The sequence below is a fragment of the Megalobrama amblycephala genome, linkage group LG2 (genome assembly GCF_018812025.1).
Source record: "Megalobrama amblycephala isolate DHTTF-2021 linkage group LG2, ASM1881202v1, whole genome shotgun sequence".
NCBI classification, from domain to species: domain Eukaryota; kingdom Metazoa; phylum Chordata; class Actinopteri; order Cypriniformes; family Xenocyprididae; genus Megalobrama; species Megalobrama amblycephala.
In genome coordinates this window covers 26,989,644-27,013,768 of record NC_063045.1, presented here as the reverse complement: position 1 = coordinate 27,013,768, position 24,125 = coordinate 26,989,644, and the positions used below count along the sequence as shown (strand labels likewise).

The following is a 24,125-nucleotide window of genomic DNA, read 5'->3' as shown; positions in this document are numbered from 1 at the left end:
GTTTGCATTTACCATCATTTTAGAGCAGTATTTAGATTGCATTTTAAATGAAGTTACAGAGGAGTCTTTATGTTTGTGGTGCATGCTGACACTATGACATACAGTAATAGAAGTCTAAACACAGACACTTCTGGACGTCATTTATTAGCTATGGTTAACTCCTCACCAGCACTTTTCCAAAACAAGGTTTGGTTTGGTGTTGACGTACGCTTGAGGCTGTGGTTATGGTGTGTTCACTTCTTGTGGTGTGATTCATTCTTGCCCACTTCACCCCACGCTGGAAGGAGTCCTGACCTCAAGCTTAAAATGCCACTTAAGGCCCACAGCAAATATTTATTAGAAATTTACATTTAACAGTAATAACTGATAGGAGTCTGGTGATCTTCTGTTAAACAGTTAAAACCATGGTGGCTGAGAGAGCTCAATGCGATGCAGCTGAAGAAAACACATGCAAATAGACAAAACACCAGCAAATTAAACATTTTCATCAGTTTGACAACACTTGTGCTGCAAATACTCACAATGCAACCAAATACAGAAATGCACTGCAAATTGCAAAGACCACAACAGAAATGTTTCTAAGCGACCCCAACAAGTGACAAACCTGGCTGAGACAAACCACAGTGATAATAGAAAAATGAATGGCCAGAGATTGTTTTGGCTTTACAGCAGCTCTAGGAAAAAGATATCAAGCTAAAGTTTTTGATTGAATCACTTACCTTCTAAAAATCATTAATAATTAACTTAGGGGCCACTTAAATTACACCTTTTTAACTGAAAACAGAAGACTTTTAATGTGTTCTTGCCGTTCATTTATGTGTTTAGCCTATAGGTATGCGCATTTGAATGTGTATGTGCACAGACGCTTAGTCTTTCTTTACAAAGTGACATCGCCAAATTACTTGTCTCGCCCGCATAATACAGAATTACTAGTCGTTTCCAAGAATCCATGCAAACTGGAATCATTTTGATAATGTTTTATCTATATATAGGGAAAGGAAAGGGAAGGAGGCCTTCACAGGGGACAGTTTAGTTGACACTTCAGGGCTGCGTTGTCGTCGTGTCTAGGCATAGGTCTCATCTGGATATGGCCTGGATCTGGCAGACTACAGTAAACCTCGGGATAAACAGAGAGAGTCTAATATTAGTGCAGATGCCATTCTTCTTATGATGTAGCAGTACATAAGGTGTCATGGGAAGTGTTCCCAGTTCTGGCTGACCTAATTTATGCAGCCTAACAATTTACATGATTTGAATTATAGAAGTAGATAATGTGTTATGTGTATGCCAGGTTAAAGAGATGTGTTATGTGAATGCCAGGTTAAAGAGATGTGCTTTTAGTCTATATTTAAACCGACAGAGTGTGTCTACTTCCCGAACAATGCTAGGAAGACTGTTCCAAAGTAGACAATTTTGATGTTCTTGGTATCAACTGTTTTGTTTTTTGTTTATTTTAACATCCCAATCGTATGTGCGTTGTGAGTATTATCAGTGTGTTTCTGTATTTGGTTGCATAGTGAGTATTTGCAGCACATGTGTTGACTGATGATGTCAAAACATGACTGACACATGTCAAAACATGACAATGAGATTGGCCAGCGACAGCCCATGACGTCACTACAAGTGTGGCCAGAGTATAAATAGAGCGCCAGTAGTACACGTCATCCACTCCAAGCCTGGAACATGGCAACAGGATGCAGTGTCTCATTCCCCTTCTCAGGGAACCATGGTTACATTCGTAACCCGAGGCATTCCCTTTCGAATGGAAACATGCACTGCGTCCTAGGATGCTAATGGGAAACAAATGCCACCTCCGCAATGCTGAAGGATTTGAGTGCCATGACATACGTCAATGACATCAACGGAATTAGCCAGAGTCAAGTTCCCTGTCCATAACCAACTGAGCTCTGAAAGAGGGAGGCCTCACAGAATAACTTAAAAAAATGAGAGGAGCCTCAACCAGCTCTAATGAGGAGGCTCAAGAGAGCTAACAACTCAACAGCACCAACCTGGGCGGAGTCTAAAAATGGAGGCCTTAACAAACTACTCTGAATGAGAGGAGGCTGGACCACACAAAATTAAAACACCCCGAAACCCAACAACATACCCAGAATCAGTATCCTATGCCGAACGATATGAATAAATAATAAACACTGCCAGCAACATCATAGGTCCAGCCTCAGGGCCTGATGCAAGTGCGTGTAGGAAGCCTCTAACACACCCCACCTAACCTCAGTCAGAGTCAGAGGGGGAGGGGGGTATAGGAAAAGAAGGAAGGAGGCAGATGTTATTTGGGCTCTGCATAATGAGAACACTGAAAGCATTTACTCTGGATGACTTCCCTCAAATCCTGATTTTTTTCTACCTTGCGTCGCACCTCCTCTGCGGTCTACTCCTCGGGTGAGGGAGGACTGCGAATGACGACGCTCACCCTCTGGCTCTGTCTTTGTTCCCCAGACCAAGACAAGCCAGGCCCCCTAGAGGCTTGGGCCGTGGGCCTGGACCAGCAAGCTATAGGTCTTAAAGGCCGCCTCTCTGAACTTCCCGACCACTGTCTCAACAGATGTGCCAAAAAGTTCAAATGGCAAAACCGGTGCATCGAGAAGAAAGTTTCCCTCTTTATCCCCAATGTCAGCCAGGTTCACAGAGAGATGCCTCTCCATGGCCACCATTGCCGCCATTGATCGGCTGATTGCAGCAGTAGTTTGTTTTGTGGCACGGAGGGCAAAATCTGTAGTGCAGTGCAGTTCTGCTACTGCCTCAGGGGGAGCCCCTGACTCTGGTCCAGGTCTTTCAGCAGATCGGCCTGGCAGGGCCGTTCTAGACATTTGGTGGCCCTAGGCAAAATTTATGTTGGAGGCCCCCGCTCCACATCCCTCCTAATATTTCATCTCCCTGCACCCAGAAAAAAATGTGTCAGTTCTATTATGAGTGCGCTTGCCGTGTATCTACATTTTAAATAACGAACTTGAGTGCGCAAAAGACAAGACGTGAACGGCCCCTAACACACCCACCCACTGTTTGGGATAAACTGTTTTGCCTACTCTATAGACCTACAGTAAAATGCAGAGGTGGGTAGTAACGAAGTACATTTACTTCGTTACATTTACTTGAGTAGTTTTTTGGAAAATTTGTACTTTTTAGAGTAGATTAAAATGTGGGTACTTTTACTTTAACTTGAGTAAATTTGTAATGAAAAATCTGTACTTTTACTTCGCTACAATGGGCAACGTTCATCTCGTTACTTTATTTTAATTCAATACTGTAAATGTTAAGAAATGCGTAGTTTATTCCATGCGCTGTCTCTTTTTTCATGAACGATGCCCCATTCACAAATGAATCACTCTTTTGAGTCCATTCTGTTCAAAGACTTGATCAAACAAGTTGGTAAAGCTGTCTAAATTGATTCGCGAATCAGTTTGAATGATTTGTTCAGTTCCTGCACGCGCTGAATCGTTTGAAGCGGTTCTCACTCGGAGCGGATGAAGTGGCAGTGGACCTACAGTCAATTAAAAGCAAATCTGCAAATGCATACAGTTGTCTGCCAGCGATGAAGATCTTTATTAGTTGAGCTGCGTATGCTGTCTGTGAACAATTCCACAGGTAGGCCTATCGATTTTATTTGATTTTACTTCATGATACAGCCGAGCCAATAGCCGACATTTTACAACCAAACAGATTATTACGTCACTATAACAAAAGTATGTAGTATTTCTTTACCGTTTTTATGGGCATATATCTTAATTTATACATTAATTTATTCATATACTATTGCGCAATGGCGGCGCCAGCGACCTGGTTGTCTTGAAAATGAACGCTTTGCGTTGACACAGTTAAAGGCAGGGTAGGTAAGAAATTTTGTTCCAAATTTGTTTAAACTTTCTATATATATACATGCATAATTAAAATGTAGGAACTCTGATAAAAAGAGTATAAAAATCGAGTGACTCTAGACCGTTTAATCTGTATTAAACACAGCTCATTATTTCCATCCGGGACGAAACATAGGATTGGCTTAGGCGGCTGTCACTCTCTCGCAACCATGGCAACCACCCTTTTGCCACACATGACCTGCCCACTTGCGCGCGCACGTTTGATTTGGGGAATCCAAGAGGCACGCGATCCTAGGAATGCCAAAACAATGGCAGAGAAACAGCAAGCTAAATTCACAGTACCGGCCTATGCAGTTAGTGAAGGCAAACCAGGCAAAAAAGGAAGACAGTAACAGTACAAGAAAAGGCAATGAACAAAAAGTCTTTGGATAAACAAAGAAATAAAACGCGAGTTAATATCGGCGTGGCTTTCCAGCGATGGCGAGAACTGAAGGAACTCAAGGGGCTGAAAAGTGACTCCTTGATGGCTTTATTTCTGCTGGACAGGTAAATCTTTCTTTTTGTATTTTGATCATACATATTTTTTTGTTTATTTTTTCATGAAGCATGTGTCATTAGCACACGTAACTGCGTAATATAGCTAACATAACATTACTTAGCGAGCCGTAGTAGAGACGATAAATAATGATAGCTATCCACCTGTTTCCGCGGGGCGCTACTGTAAAAGAGAACGTGGGTACAACTTCCGGTGAGGTGGCGGAAGTAGCATACCAATGGTATTTTGTGTGCTAATTAGCAAAGAGGCTAAGTGTTTTTTGGATCATTGTTTACTTTGTAAAGTTACAAATCTTTATGAGAGATGTCGTTATGGCGCTCAGGGACAACATCTCAGTTTAGTACATTTATTAGTTAATAATATCACAATGCAATAAACAGTTTTGTGCCCTTAATTGCCCTTTACTTTACTGACCTTACACAAAAGTGCTGCTGCATGACTAGAGCATCCTGACCCTGCAATACTTGAACCCGCTGTCTGTAACGTTACTTCCCGTCACTGATGCTAGCACCAAAGCCTTATGATGTTATATTTTGCTCCTAACGTGTCGTGCGTGCCAGAGCCAGTCGCGTTTCCACTGTCATATGCGATGCTAAAGGATACTTATGTTAACCATTGGGATAATAAATACACACGTTTATGAAAAATATCAAAGACAGCTTGAAGACAATTCTTATGATTATAATCGTGTATTTATTTGGTTTAATGTTTTATCTGTTTCTTCCCTGTGCCTGTTGATTCCTGACAAATGCATATCTTTAACTGATTCACACACTCCGGTTAACTCGTATAACTCATAACTCCTGTTGTCTTCTCATGAGCTCCCTCTGTTGCTCTGGCTGAAAGGATCAGGATAGATAGACGAGAGATCGCTCAAACGTCCTCGGATTGCAATCATCTCATAATTTAGAGGAAAATCAATAGAAATGCTCAGAAAAGTGACATAAACATACGGGTATGTTATCAATATATTTCTAAATGTGTAAGCCTTTGGATTTAAAAGCCTTAGTGGAGTTGTTTTGTGCATTCTTGTGATCGTAAATAACTGGAAGCAGGCGCAACTGAATAGGTCTGTGTTTTCTTTTTACGTCAATATAAATATCAGTTAGATTTAGCATGATTGATGTGCACTCCTGACATAAATTAATAAATTACTATTACTGTAACATTTTTTATTGTAAAACATTGTTCAAATATTGATGCTGCAATCTTAAATCTTTAAGTAAAAAACAAACGTTCGCAAGTTTGGATCGTTAAATCTTGAATGACTGTCAACTGTTGAATGAATGAGTGTCAAGTCCAGCTTGTTTACTTAGAACCGGAAGACGCTCCCACGTTTGACGCAAGGCCTCATGGGGCGTAGGAAACTTGTGGATAGTGTTGAATTGTGCATAATTTTACCCTCTGTCTAACTCTTTTACCATGTTCACCTGTAAGTTTACCTGCACGTTTTTTTCGCCTTTGTTTTGTTTTTATATTCTCTACCTATGTTTACTGATGTCTTTATCTTGTATCTGTGTGTGTCGTACACACTTTGTTGTATGTGTGTGTTATTATTTTGTGTCTGCAATGCAGTTGTGAGTTGATATTTGAGTGTATGTTACTCTGTTGATCTGTAGAACAACGTATATGTTATGAATCTTACACGAAATTCATCTTCATCACAGTGTAAATGATGGTAATGGAAAAACGTGTATCATGCAACCTGTTTTTAGCTTTGCCTTATAGATAACTAGCTCGTTAGCAAATCAAAAAATATATATTTTAAACTTTACCAATATCAATATGCTAGCTTGATAGTGAGTACTAAAATACATCTTGTTTGTTTATCTTCATAATTATAAAGTTATTTTTATTACATGTGATTCTGACATGATGTCACTACATGCACTGTGCTCCTTCCTCTCCGCTCGTCTCAGGTAAATAATGCGTCTTCCAGCTCAGTGGTCGGAGTCGCACGTTCATGCGTTTTGGGGGCGTGGCTTTGTAAGGAGCCCAGAAGGGAGGGGGTGGAGTGAATGGAAATAATGAGCTATCTTTAAAACAGTCGTGAGAGGTCTACAGACACTCGATTTTTATACTTTCTTTTTCAGAGTACTTACATTTTAATTATGTATTGATATATAAATAAAGTTTAAACAAATTTTGAAAAAAAGTTTTTTATACATTTTTTTGCCTACCCTGCCTTTAAGCAGTTTACACGCGCCTGCTGAAATATACATTTGATTACATTTTGGAGAACAGACCGAAGAAGATCCGTCAATGTGTATTTGATCATTGTTTGTGTCAAGTTCAGATATGAGCGCGAGCACATGTAAAGAGTTTTCTCTCTTCTTTAAAATGTAACATTAGCTGTATACGTTATTAATATAGTAACGATACATTCGGGTTACAGATGCTAGAAATAATGCTTGTCTCTTCTATGTTTGTTTGTTGCAAAGATATCTAATTATGATAATAAATTAAATATCTATTTAAATAATAAACATTAAATAATAACATGCTATTGTGTGTGTGTGTGTGTGTGTGTGTGTGTGTGTGTGTGTGTATATATATATATATATATATATATATAATAAAAGTAACTAGTAACGAGCTACTTGAGTAAGATTTTTATTGGATACTTTTTTACTCTTACTCAAGTAACTATTAGGATTATTACTTTCACTTTTACTTTGAGTAAATATTTCTATAAGTACTTGTACTTTTACTTGAGTACAGTTTTTGGATACTCTACCCACCTCTGGTAAAATGAAAGAAAAGGAAAACCACTTCAGTAAATGAACATCATGCCCTAATCATTTTTTGGACAGGATTTCCCCCTCCTATGAATCCAATATTGGCTATATCTTCATATGTATTGCAGTGCAATACCTCAAATATGCACTATATAGCCTACACAAATCAACCTCTAGTGATAAGTGACAAACTACTAAGCAGAAATAGACTTAATTACTTCATAAAATTGTACGCTTATTTTTCAATAAATATAACAACTATATTTATGTTTTGAAAACAAATTGTGTTAGAGCAGTAATGTAAACAACGCAATTTAAAAGATACAGACAGTTGAGGTACTTTTTTTTGAAACATTAAAAAATACTCTAGTGTGTTTGCTCTTTGACTTTGAATACAAACTTAGCTTTTACCTCAGTATCTTGCTAGTTGGATCCCGACCCGATGTCATTCATTATATGCACAAATTCAAATGGTCTAACAATCTGGACACATCGACGGCGCTCGTGCTCTTTTAAATTCATTATAAACCAGCAAATGATCTATCCAGAAATTATGGTGATTGACAGAACATGTTTAAATTTTAAAATACATTACAATCAATCCAAAAGAGATGATGACAACTCACATGCCTACATTACGAACTGCACTTCTTTGCATGCCTGTTTATCCTTTCGCTTTGCACCCCCCGAAGGATGTGTTCATTTCGGCGCAATCATAATTCAATGACTCAAAGTATGTCAGCTGTAGAAAAGTTGCATTTTCATATCTTTTTTTCATATATTCAGAAATTGGTTTCATTACAGGTGAGTGTCAATTCATCTATATCAAATGGAAAAAGAGCCTTTTATTTTGCTGCCCATCTTGATTGGTGGACTAGCATATTGGGGGTTGTTATGGTAATTGAGGTCCCTCCTCAAAGCCAGGGGCCTTAGGCAACTGCCTGCTCTGCCTATAGGTACCGCCAGCCCTTCGGCCTGGTAAGCCTGCAACATTGCCATAGTGTACAGTGCAGCCCCGGCCTGACCTGCTGCCGCGTACTGCCATTCGAACGTGATGTCTTGCGCAGTGGTATGGTCGGCAGAGTGGGAGCCTTCAACGTCGATGCCTCTCCCAGCAGGAGATAGCTAGCCAGCATCTCTTCAAATGGTGGCATCAACTCATATCCATGCTCAAGCATCTCCTCCACTCTAGCATAATTAGCATACTGAAATGGATGATTACAGGCCGAATATGGCTTCCTCCATGATCTTTCCACCTCAGCATGCAGATTGGGAAGAAACGGAAGGCTCACGAGTGCTTTCAGCTACCAAAGAATGAGAAATAGCTAAATTTCCCTTTCTCAAATTCCTTGGCTAGCTCCATCTGAGAACCCCACGATCTCAGACTCCTCTTCGCCTCAGCTGAAGCAGGTCCTGATCCACAGGGTACAGATGATTGTCCCAATTCCATCAAGAAAAAACATGCCCCTGTGGGGCCCATGCTGGCTTTTGCGGGCATCTATGCATAATGTTTGTCACAGCACTCACGAGGCTCATCGATCGTAACCACAGTCGCCGCAATGGCTAGAGCAGAGGCTGAAGCGGCTGAAGTGGCTAAAGCGGTAATAGCATATGCTAAGAAAGAAAGCGAACTGAAAATACAACAAGCAAAGCATGAAGCATCATTAGAGACTTTAAGGCTGGAAAAGAGAGTCACGGCCATACAAGCAAAGGCGGAGGCCTTAGAAACAGCTGCTGAGCAAGAAAGTAGAACAAATTTGAGTGTAATAGAGCTATCTATAGAGGACACAACAGAACACAAACAAGCTTACTTAGCGGAACAGGTGGATAGTGTCATGGATACACAAATTCCAGTGCTGGATGGGCCATTTTATGATAACAGAGGCATAAACGTTTCAGAATCGCAACAAACACAGACTACTGAATTGCAGCAGTAGAGTCGTAGTAGTTTTTATGCCACCCAAGTCTCAGCCTGTCAATGCAGAGAGCATGTAGCACCCTACCATTTTTACACGCTCAGTCCAGCTTGAGGCGTCCAACATTGTTAGGCGTACAGGTCACCTGAACATGTGTATCACCCACGATCTACAACATTTCAATGCAGCGAGGAAAGGAGCGGAGACAGGTGAGTGATGTTTGACTATTCTCCAACTCAGTCAGCTACAAGCTGGACCGTATCAAAGTAATCCGTATACAAATAACCAAATGTCTGATGTCGTCAAGTTTATTGGAAGACATGAATTAGTGTCCACCGGCCTTAAGCAGTTTAATGATCATCCAGAGACTTTCAGAGCATGGAGGGCATCCTTCATAAATGCCACTAAAGACCTTAACCTCTCACCTAGTGAGGAGATGGACTTGCTAGTAAAATGGCTGGGGTGTGAGTCAGCTGAGCATGCAAAACAGATCAGAGCTGTGCACATTAACCATCTACTACAAGGGCTCAGTCTGATTTGGGATAGACTTTACGAAACATATGGCTCGCCGGAAATGGTAGAGAGTGTTCTATTTGAGAAACTGGAGAGCTTCCCAAAAATATCCAACAGAGACAATCACAGATTGCGCAAGCTGGGAGTTTTGCTCATGGAGATCCTAGCGGCTAAGCAGGATGACGATTTGGCAGGTCTTTCCTATCTAGACACACCACTGGGAGTAAATCCGATAATACAAAAATTGCCGTTCCGTTTACAAGAAAAGTGTCTCACAGTGGGATCTAAGTACAAAGGGGACTACAGAGTTTCCTTTCCACTCTTCAAGTTCCTAGTAGAATTTGTATTTCAGCAAGCTAAAATGTGCAATGATCCAAGTTTCTTTCTCTCACCTGTACAGGAAGAATCTTGCAAACCAAACAAACAGTCAAACAAACCTGTTTTCCCCAGAGCCATCGCCAAACACAAGACTCCGGTCTCTTCTGAAAAGGTGTTTTGGTTTCATGTTCATGTTTTGGTTTCCATGTCTTTTATTTTGTCGTTTGTTTCATTTTGCTTGTTCGTGTCATGCTTCCCTTGCTCCTCATGTTCTCCCTTGTCCATGTGTCATGTTCTGATTGGTTGTTCATGGTCATGTGTTTCTGAGTTATGTTCTGTCATTGGTTCTCTTATTCCTTGTGTCACTTCCCCATTGGTTGTCCTAGTCATGTGTTCCATCAGTTCTTGTATTTATAGCCATTGTCTTCCCCATGTTTCTTTGTCATGTATTGTAAATGTAACCTGCTGTCGGTGAGTGTTTTAGTCAAGTCTGTTTAAGTCAAGTCAAGTCAAGTCAAGTCAAGCCACGTTTCTGTTCCTGTTCATGTTCACGTCTGTATTTTGGATTATTGTCAATAAACTGCACTTGGGTTCTAGTCAAGTCAAGTCAAGTCACCTTTATTTATATAGCGCTTTTTACAATGCAGATTGTGTCAAAGCAGCTTTACATTGATAACTGGTACATAATTTGGCTGCACAGCAGCTCTTAAATAATAGTGTCAATGCAGGCAGATCAGAAGCACTGTTGAATAAATGTCAAGAATACTATTGAATATCAAATGTCAAGTGTCCCCAACTAAGCAAGCCAAAAGCGACGGTCGGTATGGACGGTCTGTTGAGGAACTGTGGCACTGACTGTCGTGTTGATGAGGCCTTCACAATGGATGATCTAGTTGACTCGATCTCTGCTGATACTTCAGGGCTGCGTTGTGGTCGTGTCAAGGCGCAGGTCCTTGGTCTCAGCTGGATACGGCCCAGATCCAGTTGACTACGGTAAACCTCGGGATAAACAGAAAGACTAATATTAGCGTAGATGCCATTCTTTTTCTGATGTAACGAGTACATCTGGTGTTATAGGAAGTGTTCCCGGTTCCGGCTGACCTAATTTATGCAGCCTAATAATCCTTTAACGGATTTGAAAATATAAATTGATAATGTGTTATGTGTATGCCAGGTTAAAGAGATGTGTTTTTAGTCTAGATTTAAACTGACAGAGTGTGTCTGCTTCCCAAACAATGCTAGGAAGATTGTTCCAGAGTTTAGGTGCCAAATAGGAGAAGGATCTACCGCCTGCAGTTGATTTTGATATTCTAGGTATTATCAGCTGGCCTGAATTCTGAGATCGCAATAAACGTGAAGGACTATAATGTATTAAGAGCTCACTTAGGTACTGGGGAGCTAAACCATTTAGTGCTTTGTAAGTAATTAGCAAGATTTTAAAATCTATACGATGTTTAACAGGAAGCCAATGCAGTGATGACAGAACTGGGCTAATATGGTCATACTTCCTAGTTCTAGTAAGAACTCTAGCTGCTGCATTTTGTACGAGCTGTAGTTTATTTATCAAGCGAGCAGAACAACCACCCAGTAGAGCGTTACAGTAGTCTAGCCTTGAGGTCATAAACGCATGAACTAACTGTTCTGCATTTTTCATTGAGAACATATGTCGTAGTTTAGATATATTTTTCAGATGGAAGAATGCAGTTTTACAGATGCTAGTAACATGGGCTTCAAATGAAAGATTGGTATCAAAGAGCACACCCAGGTTCCTAGCTGACGACGAAGACTTAACAGAGCAGCCATCAAGTGTTAGACAGTATTCTAGATTATTGCGTGAATAAGTTTTCGGTCCAAAAATTAGAATCTCTGTTTTTCCTGAATTTAGTAGTAGGAAATTACTGGTCATCCAGTTTTTTATATCAGCTATACATTCTGTTAATTTAGCGAATTGGTGATTTTCGTCAGGGCGCGAAGAAATATAGAGCTGAGTATCATCAGCGTAACAATGAAAACTAATGCCATGCTTCCTAATGATATCTCCCAAGGGTAGCATGTACAGAGTAAAAATCAACGGTCCTAGTACTGAGCCTTGCGGTACTCCATATTTAACTTGTGATTGATATGACATCTCATCGTTTACTACTACAAACTGATAACGGTCAGATAAGTATGATTTGAACCATGCCAATGCAATTCCACTAATGCCAACATAATTTTCGCGTCTGTTTAGAAGAATATTGTGATCAATAGTGTCAAATACAGCACTAAGATCCAGTAACACTAATAGAGAGATACAACCACGATCTGATGATAAGAGCAAATCATTAGTAACTCTAATGAGAGCAGTCTCAGTACTATGGTATGGTCTAAATCCTGACTGGAAATCTTCACAGATACTATTTCTTTCTAAAAAGGAACATAGTTGTGATGAAACTGCCTTTTCTAGTATTTTTGACAGAAAAGTGAGATTTGAGATCAGCCTGTAATTGACTAATTCTCTAGGATCAAGTTGTGGTTTTTTTAATAAGAGGTTTAATAACAGCCAGCTTAAAGGTTTTTGGTACGTATCCTAGTGATAAAGATGAATTAACAATATTAAGAAGAGGATCTATGACCTCTGGAAGCATCTCTTTCAATAGCTTAGTCGGTATAGGGTCTAACATACATGTGGATGATTTTGATGATTTAACAAGTTTAGACAATTCTTCCTCTCCTAAAACATTAAATGAATTTAATTTTTCTTTAGGGACACTACAATGCACTGTCTGACACAAGACTGTAGTAGACGGTTGCATGGTTATAATTTTTTCTCTAATATTATCAATCTTGCAAGTAAAGAAGTTCATAAAGTCATTACTGCTGTGCTCTTTGGAAACATCAGAAGTTGAAGCTTTATTTCTTGTTAATTTAGCCACTGTATCAAATAAATACCTAGGGTTGTGTTTATTTTCTTCTAAAAGTTTTGAAAAATAGGCAGATCTAGCAGTTTTTAAGGCCTTTCTGTACTCAGTCATTTTCTCTCTCCACGAAATGCAAAATACTTCTAGTTTTGTTTTCTTCCAGCTACGCTCAATTTTTCTAACTGCTGTTTTTAGGGCCCGAGTGTGCTCATTGTACCATGGTGTTGGATTAATTTCCTTAATCTTTTTTAAACGCAAAGGAGCAACTGAGTCTAATGTGCTGGAAAAGAGAGAGTCAATAGTTTCTGTTGCAATATCGAGGTCTTCTAAGCTGTCTGGTATGCTAAGGTGATGAAACTGATCAGGAAGATTATTTATAAAGCAATCTTTAGTGGTAGAAGTGATGGTTCTACCATATTTATGGCAGGGAGGCAGTTTAGCCACTTTCACTAAATGTAATATACACGAGACTAGATAATGATCTGAGATGTCGTCACTCTGCTGCAGAATTTCAACGGCATCAATATCGATTCCATGTGACAATATTAGATCTAAAGTATGATTACGACAATGAGTGGGTCCCGACACGTGTTGTCTAACACCAATAGAGTTTAGAATGTCTGTAAATGCCAATCCTAATGAGTCTTTTTTATTATCTACATGGATATTAAAATCACCAACAACAAGGACTTTATCTGCAGCTAGTACTAATTCTGATAGAAAATCGGCAATCTCTTTGATTAAAGTCTGTATTGTGCCCTGGTGGCCTGTATACAGTAGCCAACACAAATGTCAACTTACATAATGTTACGTAAAGCACCATCACTTCGAAGGAATTATATTTGAAAGACTTCTGGCTGATACTGTAAATATTACTATAAATTACAGCAACACCTCCCCCTTTTCCTTTCTGTCGAGGATTGTGTCTATAATCATAACCTTGAGGACTAGACTCATTTAAAGTAGTGTAATCGTCCGGTTTTAGCCAGGTTTCTGTCAAACACAGCACATCTAGATTATTGTCTGTGATAATATCGTTTACAATAAGTGCTTTTGAAGAAAGTGATCTAATATTTAACAACCCAAGCTTTATCATTTGTTTATCATTATTATCTCTATTTTTTATTTGTTGAACATCAATTAAATTTTTACCATTAAATGGGTTTGGAAGTTTTTTGTTTTTATTAATTCGGGGTACAGACACAGTCTCTATTTGATAATATCTAGGTGTAAGAGTTTCTATGTGTTGGGAATTATCTGACTTCTGTAACATGAGGCAGCTAGCAGACGGTCGGTTTAGCCAGTCTGTCTGCTTCCTGTCCTGGGCCCCAGTTTGTCATGTTTTAGTTCTGAGACTATGTGCCATATTACTAGAGAGAAGAGTAGCACCATCCCGGGACGGATGAATACCATCTCTTTTCAACAGGTCAGGTCTGCCCCAAAAGCTTTTCCAATTGTCTATGAAACCTATATTATTCTGCGGACACCACTTAGACAGCCAGCCATTGAATGATGATAATCTGCTAACTATCTCATCACTCCTACGAACAGGAAGGGGACCAGAGCAAATTACTTCTCCTGACATTGTATTTTCGAGTTCACACACCTCTTTAATGTTAATTTTAGTGATCTCTGACTGGCGAAGTCGAACATCATTTGTGCCGACGTGAATAATAATTTTAGAATATTTACGATTAGCATTAGCCAGCACTTTTAAATTTGCTTTGATGTCAGGTGCTCTGGCTCCCGGCAAACATGTGACTATGGTGGCTGGTGTCTATATTTTCACATTCCGTGTAATAGAATCGCCAATAACTAGGGCACTTTCAACAGGATTCTCAGTGGGTGCGTCACTGAGTGGGGAGAACCTGTTTGATGTTCTTAATGGAGCGGAAGAGTGGTGTTTTCCGCGGCTAGGCCGCCTCACCGTTACTCAAGTGCCCTGCTGCGCGGGCTCTACAGCCGGAACCGAGCAATGTACAGAGTTCACTAAGCTAGTCGCATCCAAAACAGTATCTGAAGCCCCTGCATTCTTACTATCCTCGATTAAAGTTTGGATGCGTGTCTCTAATTCTGAGATTCTCTCTGTCAGCCTGACTATTTCCCTACATTTATGACATGTAAATCCCTCGTCGCTGACAGAGAGAGCTACACTGAACATGTGACAGACTGAATACTAGATAACAGTGGGAAAGGATGACATGACTCACCATGTTTGTAGACTGATCCGAGTTACCACTGTAGACTGATCCGAGTTACCACAGCTGTTTGATGAACGCGTTGAAAAGGAGCGCGCGAGACTGATAAGTTAACAAGCGAGATGCAAACGCGTTGTGACAGCGATTTAGATTCAAAGATTACAGGCTAGTGATGTCAGATTAATGTGGTAGGCAATAATAATAATATAAGCAACAATGAATAAAAGTAAGAGAAAGTAAGAGAAAACAAAGCTATATGGAGACGCAAACACCAGCAGCGAGGCAGAGGCAGCGAGGCAGACCACACTCTGCTACACTCGCCTCCAGTGGACTCCCTACGTTACACCAGCGAACTTAAAAATAAGGTAAACCCAGCAAAACAGTGATTTCTAGACAATAAGCCTCACCCTGATGTAGAGGATTCAGGACGAAACCTATGAAAGAGAGAAATTCATTGCTCAAACAACAAGGCATATGCTTCAAATGTTGCAGCTCCATAACACACATGGCAAAAAACTGTGATCAGGTTGTCAAGTGTTCAGAATGTGGCAGCGTTACTCACATGGCAACATTCCATCCAGGTCTAGCACCATGGACCAGAGAACCACGATCTCCTACATCAGAAGATCACAAAGTGAGTAAGGACATACCTGTGGAATCTGAGGTTTCCTCAGCCTGTACAGAGGTATGTGGAGACAGTCAAATTCCATGCTCATGCTCAAAGGTATGTCTTGTGAAGGTATTTCCTGAAAGCCACCCAGAGAAAGCAGTCAAAATGTATGTGATATTAGACAATCAAAGTAACAGATCGCTCGCAAGATCAGAATTATTCAATCTATTTGGCATTACAGAGTGTAACATAGCCTATACTCTCAAAACATGTGCAGGTACAGTCGAAACAGAAGGCAGACAAGCACGAGGCTTTCAAGTGGAATCCATTGATGGAAGCTTAGTCCAAGGGTAACCTTGCCAGTGCTTCTTGAGTGTAAAGAAATTCCAGACAATCGCTCTGAAATCCCCACTCCAGAAGTGGTTAGTAACCACAGGCACCTAAAACATCTTGTGAGGTACAATCCAGAGCCTGATCCTCAAGTACCCATTCTTCTCCTGTTTGGCAGAGATATGATCAGAGTCCAGTCCAGTCCAGTCTTCAGTTCACTTATACAATCTTTCAGGAGAAACCCTGAAATGAAAAAAGACTTTGTAGCCTTTATGGAAAAACTATTCAAAAATGATCAGGCAGAAATAGCTCCTTCAGTTGGTCCCAATTAACAGGTATTTACCTTCTTTCGGCGTATACCATCCCAGATCTGAGTGGTCTTTGACTCGAGTGCTCAATGCAAACTGCTTTAAAGTTCAACCTGCAGACAGGAACCACCTCAGTTTCCTCTGGTTTCAAGAAAATAACCCGGAGAATGAGTTCACAGAATACCGTATGAAGGTACACATATTTGGGAACAGTCCCATTTACCCAGTGGCCATTTACTGTCTTCGTAGTGCAGCTCAAGAAGGAGAACAGAAATTTGGTCAAGACTTTTATATGGATGATGGGTTGAAATCCTTACCCTCCTCAGATATGGCAATCAACCTTCTAAAAAGGACATAGGACATGCTGGCTGGATCTAATTTGAAGTTGCATAAATTGCCTTCAAACAGCAAGGAAGTTATGAGCAATAGAACAATAGTACATTTTGAAGTCACCGTTATAGAGGTGAGTGTTTGCTTTAGTTGGGCTCTTGACCCTTGACTTCTTAACTTTAATGTTTCTCTGGCTGCTATAACTGTGTTATAGCAGTTATAGCATATATACATTTGTTTAAACAAAACTTGCAAGAGCAATTCAGGTTAGATGAAGTTGATTACTTATTGATGATTCAATCATCATGTAGTTATCAGAATCAAAGAGATTTACATTTTACAGAGTACAATTTAGGAAATATTTGAATGGCAGATGCCCCTGCCAGTCATTGACCATTTCTTTTTTAACAATCATTAGCCTTTATTTTCATTAATGGTAAATGTTTGGCACCCTGTGCTGCCAGATTTATTGTTGTATATTAATAGTGGGGGCCCTGTGTGGGCCCAGTGAGGGATTCCTGGGGGCTAAGTGAGGGCTGCCCATGCAGGGCCAGCACTAGGGGGCCAACGTTTTGCCAATGAGCAAATTCTCAGGGGCCCTGCGCTGGCAGCCTGCTGGGGGCCCTTACGCTAGCCCTAAGTGGGCCTGTAACAGGCCAGTGCAGGCTTGTTTGCAGGGAAGGTACAAATGAGAGCAGAGTGTTTTCATAGAGAAACTCTTGCAATCCTTGCATTCAGTCTCCTCGAGGACTGAGTGAGCATGCTCCTCGCCCAAGCAAATCATGCACAGCTCATGTTTGTCATCAGGTGTCAGATAGCCCTGGCATAGGTGAACACACTTCCTGAAAGATTTAGCTACCATACTGCCTTTGACACGTCACAACAAACAAACAGCTCCTGAAGACAAGAAAGAGGATGACGTGGACTACAGGCACCCTATTTATACTCTGGTCGCACCGGTAGTGACGAAAAGGGCTATCGCTGGCCAATGCTGTAGTCGTGTTTTGACGTGCTTCAGACACCGGCATTCCCCATTAGCATCCTAGGATGCAGTGTGAGTTCCCATTCGAAAGGGAACTGTCTTAGAAATATGCCGAATAGATGACTCATCAGAAAGTGATGTCAAAAACGCTACTCAATATAGGCATTCATTGACCAATGAGAATTTAAAAGCAACCTGTTCAATTTGTCACATTTATCTTGTGGACATTTATGGTATAAGACTATTTTGAAGTTTCTTTGATTGAATGTGTCTTTATATTTCCTATGTTTAGCTCCTGGTTATATCTGTTCCTTTGTTTTTTTATTTTTGTGTATAGTTTAGTTCTCATTTTCCAGTGTATTTCTAGCCCTGGGTCATTTGTCTGATCTTGATTTACCTTACTCGTTAATCTGTCGTGTTTTGCAATTCTTTGGGATTATATGTTCCCTTTCATGGGAACTATCGACGCTGCGTGGTAACGCATTGGGAACCTTCTGCGTGATGTCGTCACTGAAGCACTCATGTATCTAGCCAATGGCGTAGCGAGACGTCAGAGACGGGTGACGTCACGGACCAGGAACTATAAAGCACACTCGTATGCAGAGCACGCCAGCTTCTGTGTCTTCAGCAAGCGCTCTATGTTATCTTGTGTGTCTTATTTGGTGTTGTTTGTCCCGCTCTATTGCACAAAACGTTGTCTCTTCGTCTGAGGACAAGAGCTCTGCAGTACACCACACATATATATATATATATATATATATATTGTGAAAAAAGACACAAGTTAAAATGGTGGAAGGCAGACAATTTAAGAAGTGTGTTCACCCATGTACACGTTACATTCCGGATGGGGACACCCATGAAATGTGTGTTGTCTGCCTGGGGGTTGAGCATGCACAGGCAGCTCTCGAGGGGGCTGTCTGTGTTCATTGCGAGAAGCTCACCCTCAGAGTTTTAAGATCACGCCGGGCACTCTTTAACAATAAAGAGGGTGCTCCGGTTGGCGTTCCCCGCGGATCGGGTCCCGCTGTTGCCGAGGCGCAGCGGCAGCTTCATTCGTGGGGTTCGCAAATGGAGCTGGCAGAGGGAGTTGAGACGGACCCAGCCTTATCTCGCCCTTTACCTGCCAGCCCCAGTGCCTCTTCCCAGGCGGCGGAAGCACGCGCAGCGGTTTCTTCCCCCCAGAGAGAGGCACCCGCGCTTCATCTCTCATCCTCTGAAGAGGTTGATGTGATGAGCGTGAGCACATGAGGAGCTCCTGGAGGTAGTGACCAGGGCTGTGGCCAAACTAAAAATCGACTGGCCAACAGAGCGGGCAGATACAAAACCGAAAAGTAAGCTGGATGAGCGCTTTCTGCCCGCTCGGTCACTACCCCAGCGTCGGGGTTTGCCTTTCTTTCCTGACCTCCACACCGAGGTCTCGAGGTCATGGAAAAAGCCGGCATCATATCGCGTGTTCAGCCCCCAGACCTCAATGTACAGTAACATCGTGGGGCTGAAACAGCAAGGCTATGCGGCGATGCCTCGTGTGGAAGAGACGCTTGCGGGCTATCTCTCCCCTGAGTCTGCATCGTCGCTGAAAACCCCGACGTTGCCCACCAAGCCACTAAAGACCACATCAAGCTTGGTGGGCAAGGCTTACGCGGCAGCAGGTCAGGCGGCGGCATGCTTACACACCATGTCGCTCCTACAAGCATATCAAGCTGACCTGCTGGGGGAAGTGGAGAATAGCGGGGAGGCCACATATGAGTGCATCCAGGAAATCAGGATGGCAACTGACCTGGCTCTCCGTGCCACCAAAGAGATGGCAAAAGAAATCGGCCGCTCTATGGCAGCATTGGTGGCTACGGAGAGGCACTTGTGGCTGAACCTCTCGGACATAAGGGAGCGTGACAAAGCCTCCCTTATGGACACGCCGCTGTCTCCTGCGGGCCTCTTCGGCGACGCTGTTACAACAGTCGTCGAGAGGTTCCAGGAGGCTAAGAAACAGTCTGCGGCGTTCCAGAGGTTCATCCCCCGCAAACCGAGAATCCCTCCCCCCGAGGCTGATGAGCGGGAGCAGCCTCGGCCGTCGACGAGCTCCTCAGCGCACCACAGAGTGCAACAAAAGATCAGCGTGGCCGCCCGTGCTCCCCCCGCAGAGAGCTTGGGGATCGGGTCGGCCCGCTCAGCCGAAGCCTTCTAGGGGCAGAACGGACCTGCGCGCCGTTATCCTGGCCCGGAAGGCTTCGAAGCGGTCCTGATGTCTGTGGGTCAGGAACCGATGAGGGCGGCCCCCTCCGAAGGGAGCCGGCGAAAAATACATCTAACAGCCGCTCCCCTTCGGCGCCCTCAGGGGATCGTTATGCCAACCCTGCCACCCAGTGTGCGTCAGGGCGCAGCGGTCTCCACCGACCCTCCGAGGAGGGCCGGCCACTTGATTCGATTGTTCTCTGCGGGGCGCCGCTTCAGAGCGTCGAATCAGGTGCATCAAAATGTGGGAGCAGATGCCCTGTCGAGGCAGGGGCCAAGGCCCGGGGAGTGGAGACTCCACCCAGAAGTGGTGGATCTCCTATGGAAGAATTTCGGTCAAGCGGAAGTCGACCTGTTTGCTTCGGGAGAGTTAACCCAGTGTCCGCTCTGGTACTCCCTAACACATCCAGCACCTCTGGGTCTGGATGCTATGGTACAGACATGGCCGAGGCGTGGCTGTACGCATTTCCCCCGATCGCCCTGCTCCCGGGAGTTCTGGAAAAAGTACGCCGAGAAGGGGACAGTGTAATACTGGTAGCTCCATTCTGGCCAACCAGGATATGGTTCTCAGACCTAGTGTCATTACTCAACGGCTCCCCCATGGAGCTTCCTCTCAGACAGGACCTCCTGTCTCAAGCAGGCGGCATGATTATACATCCCCGCCCAGAACGACTGAAACTATGGGCTTGGCCTCTGAGGGGGCCAGACTCGTAGATGCTTTTCTCCCAACCGAGGTTGTGGAGACCATTCTTAATTCCAGAGCTCCCGCCACGAGGAAGTTGTATGCTTACAAATGGAATTTGTTTTCTACCTGGTGTAGACACAATAATACGGACCCTGTCCTTTCTTCCATTAGCTGTGTGGTAAAATTCCTCCAGGAAAAATTCTCGGAGGGTCTATCTCACTCAACCTTAAAGGTTTATGTTGCAGCAATCTCAGCATATCATGCTCCTCTTGAGGGGAATATCTCGGTAGGTCGAGACCCCCTCGTCACACGCTTCCTCCGTGGCACACTGAGGTTGAGGCCTCCAGTGCGCACAAGGCTTCCGACCTGGGACTTGGCTGTGGTCTTACAGGGGTTAGCTGAGGCTCCCTTTGAACCACTAGAGGAGGTTCCTGAGAGGTTTGTCGTTCTTAAAACGATTCTTTTATTGGCTATCACTTCTCTGAAGCGGATAGGAGACTTACAAGCACTCTCTGTTTCTCCTTCTTTTCTTGAATTTGCTCCAGGAATGGTGAAAGCATTCCTGTATCCTAGACCGGGTTATGTCCCAAAGGTCCCTACCAATGTCCCAGGCCCCATTGTGCTTCAGTCTTTCTATCCTCCTCCATTTGAATCTGCAGATCAGGAAAAATTGAATCTGTTGTGCCCAGTAAGGGCTTTGGATGCTTATGTCCACAGAGCTGCCCTGTGGCGTAAGTCAGATCAATTGTTTGTCTGTTATGGGTCCCCTAAAAAAGGGGGCCCAGCATCAAAACAAAGAATGAGCAAGTGGGTGGTCGAGGCCATCTCACTTGCATATGAAGCGGCCGGACAGCCCTCTCCTTTGAATGTTTGCGCCCATTCGACTAGGGGTATGGCGGCATCAAAAGCTTTGATGTCAGGTGTCTCCATGAGTGATATATGTGATGCAGCTGGATGGTCATGCCAGCACACATTTATTAAATATTATAACCTTGATATCGGCTCCACTCCGGGGTCCTCTGTCCTGTCAAGATAACTTTGACAAGTGTTTGAGCTACGGCTCAGTTGGGATTGCGTTCCCAATGCGTTACCACGCAGCGTCAATAGTTCCCACGAAAGGGAACGTCTCAGGTTACAGATGTAACCCTGGTTCCCTGAGTAGGGAACGAGACGCTGCGTCTCTTGCCGTACCCCTGCACACTTGCGAGTGCTTGCTTCAGACTTACTTAGAAGCTGGCGTGCTCTGCATCCGAGTGTGCTTTATAGTTCCTGGTCCGTGACGTCACTCGTCTCTGACGTCTCGCTACGCGATTGGCTAGATACATGAGTGCTTCAGTGACGACATCACGCAGAAGGTTCCCAATGCGTTACTACGCAGCGTCTCGTTCCCTACTCAGGGTTACATCTGTAACCTGAGACGTTTTTTAGTGATGAGAGAAATTAAGCTTTTTACCTAATCTCTGATCAGTTTTCTACATTTGTAGACATTTTGATTGACACATTTGTATAATGAAAAGTTGTAAAATAGTCTCTTATTGGCCTGATTAACCAAGCTTTCCATCAAACAAACAAAACAATGGTATTAGATGATGTGTTAATTGTTTTACTTGATGACACGTTCAATAAAACATTTGCAATTGGTTTCAAAAGGTGTTTCATTAATGTTTGGGCTGAGTTTTTGTTGCATTTACACCATTCTGACCAGGAGGCATCAGCAGAGTTTGAGAGCTTTGATACAGTGATTCATTTTGTGAAGCAATTGGTTCAACTGATTCAAAGTTTAAAAAAAAAAGACATAGACACTAGTTCATGATTTCATACAGATTTCACTAAACAAGTCTTTTTTTTTCTTTACATCACAACTGTTTGAAAATGTTTCACTAGGGGCGACCATTTAGCAGTTTGATACACAACTTCGAACCACTGGTTTGAAACAAAAGTGTTTTGAAAGCACCTGTCGCTACCTTCTTCTGAGATTGTCTTCTTGCTTTAAAGGGGTCATATAATGTCACTTTTACAAGATTTAAAATAAGTCTCTGATGTCCCCAGAATGCGTATGTGAAGTTTTAGCTCAAAATACCTCACAGATAATTTTTATAGCATGTTAAGATTGTCTCTTTTTGAGGGTGAGCAAAAACGATTCTTTTTTTGTGTCCCTTTAAATGCAAATGAGCTGCTGCTCCCAAGAAGAGGGTGGAGTTTCAAGAGCTCGTGTTAGCAGCTCCGATTAGACTCACTGAAAATGTCAGAAACTTTTCAACCTTTTATGTTCAAGCCGGAGTCGGACAATGATGGGGAGACTCAAGAAGAAGTGACAACATGTAGAATGCAACAGGACATTTCTGAATGGTTAGCTGATGAATTTATGTAGCTGATGTGGAGGTAATTATCTTAAAGTCATTGATTAGCATATGCTGTCATGATAATCTATAACTCACTCGTGTGGGAACTGTTGTTAGATGCCTAGAGCAAGAGAATATATGCTGCATTAAGATAGAACAGTTATAGTTTAGTTTAATTACGGTTATAACTATTGTCAACTTGCTTTTATGACATGCTATTGCATTTGTGTTATGTTGTGTATTGCAATATCATGGCCTCACCCCTTTGTTGCGTGTTCTTGGAGACAGTGTTTATATCAATTTAAGGGTTAGTGATGTCACTAACCCGGGAAGAAGCTCGTTGTAGCCCATACCATCCGTTTGTTGTAATCATTAAAAAGCAATTTCTTTAAAAGAAAATATCTCCCTTTGCTTTGAACTTTGAGCGTCCTAACTTTGCAGATCTTGTTTCTGCTCAAACAGCAACATTACACAATAACTAAAGTTAAACAAGTGAAATCATAATCAACCACCCCTTTAATAAATATTTACATTGCAATTCATTCCTCAACACTTTGCCTGTGCTACATGACACAATTGTGCTTTTAGAATACCTATTTGCTGTATTTATATGTCAAAGTGACCACTTCCAGTCTTCCCATACCCTCAAAAAACATCTTATACATCCCCATCTGTCAAAACTTTCTCTAGTGTGGGATATGAAAATATAATTCCCACTCTATTTTATACTATTCATACTTGGTGACTTGAGACAGTTGAAAAAGTTGTATTGTCATTACAATCATTTGCATGTGTTTCTTGGTCTCTTTCAGAATGACCATGTTTTGGGTTGGTGTGAGAACCACAGGAGATGTTCACAGGTAAGATGTTTTCAGATTAATGAGCTTGACATAATTCATTAAGTTTTCATCTTCTCATACTGCCTCAGTGCTGCTAAATAAAACTCTGTTCAAATGTAATTTTCTTTTAGTATGAGGAAATGGCCAAAGGTCAATGCCTTTATACAAACCACATTCCCTGTACGTACACTAAACCTTACTCATGTCTAATGGCAACTGGAAACCCAATGTAAACAACACTTTTTTTTTCTTATTATTACAGCTCTTTCCTTCCACCAGACTGTCATTTTGTGATGCAGTACATTATTAGATCAATATAAAGATTTAGATTTTAATATTTGATGTTCCTTACACTTCCTTACACTTAAATATCATTTTGAGGTTGGGTCATGTTTGCATATTGTTCCAAAGGGAAAAAAAAGTTTTAGTAATCTTACATCAAAATGTAATATCTTGCTTCGCCTCTGTAATATCTTATCAGCTGATGTCACCTATAGT

The 24,125-nt window shown here is 42.0% G+C and overlaps 1 protein-coding gene across 1 annotated transcript in view; it reads left to right on the top strand.

Moving 5' to 3' along the window:
• LOC125254249 (anosmin-1-like) overlaps nucleotides 1–24,125 on the top strand; it is a 127,003-nt gene that overhangs the window by 20,641 nt on the left and 82,237 nt on the right. The window contains exon 2 of the mRNA XM_048168797.1: nucleotides 23,601–23,648. Within this exon, the coding sequence (XP_048024754.1) occupies nucleotides 23,601–23,648 (48 nt within the window). The remainder of the gene's footprint in view (nucleotides 1–23,600; nucleotides 23,649–24,125) is intronic.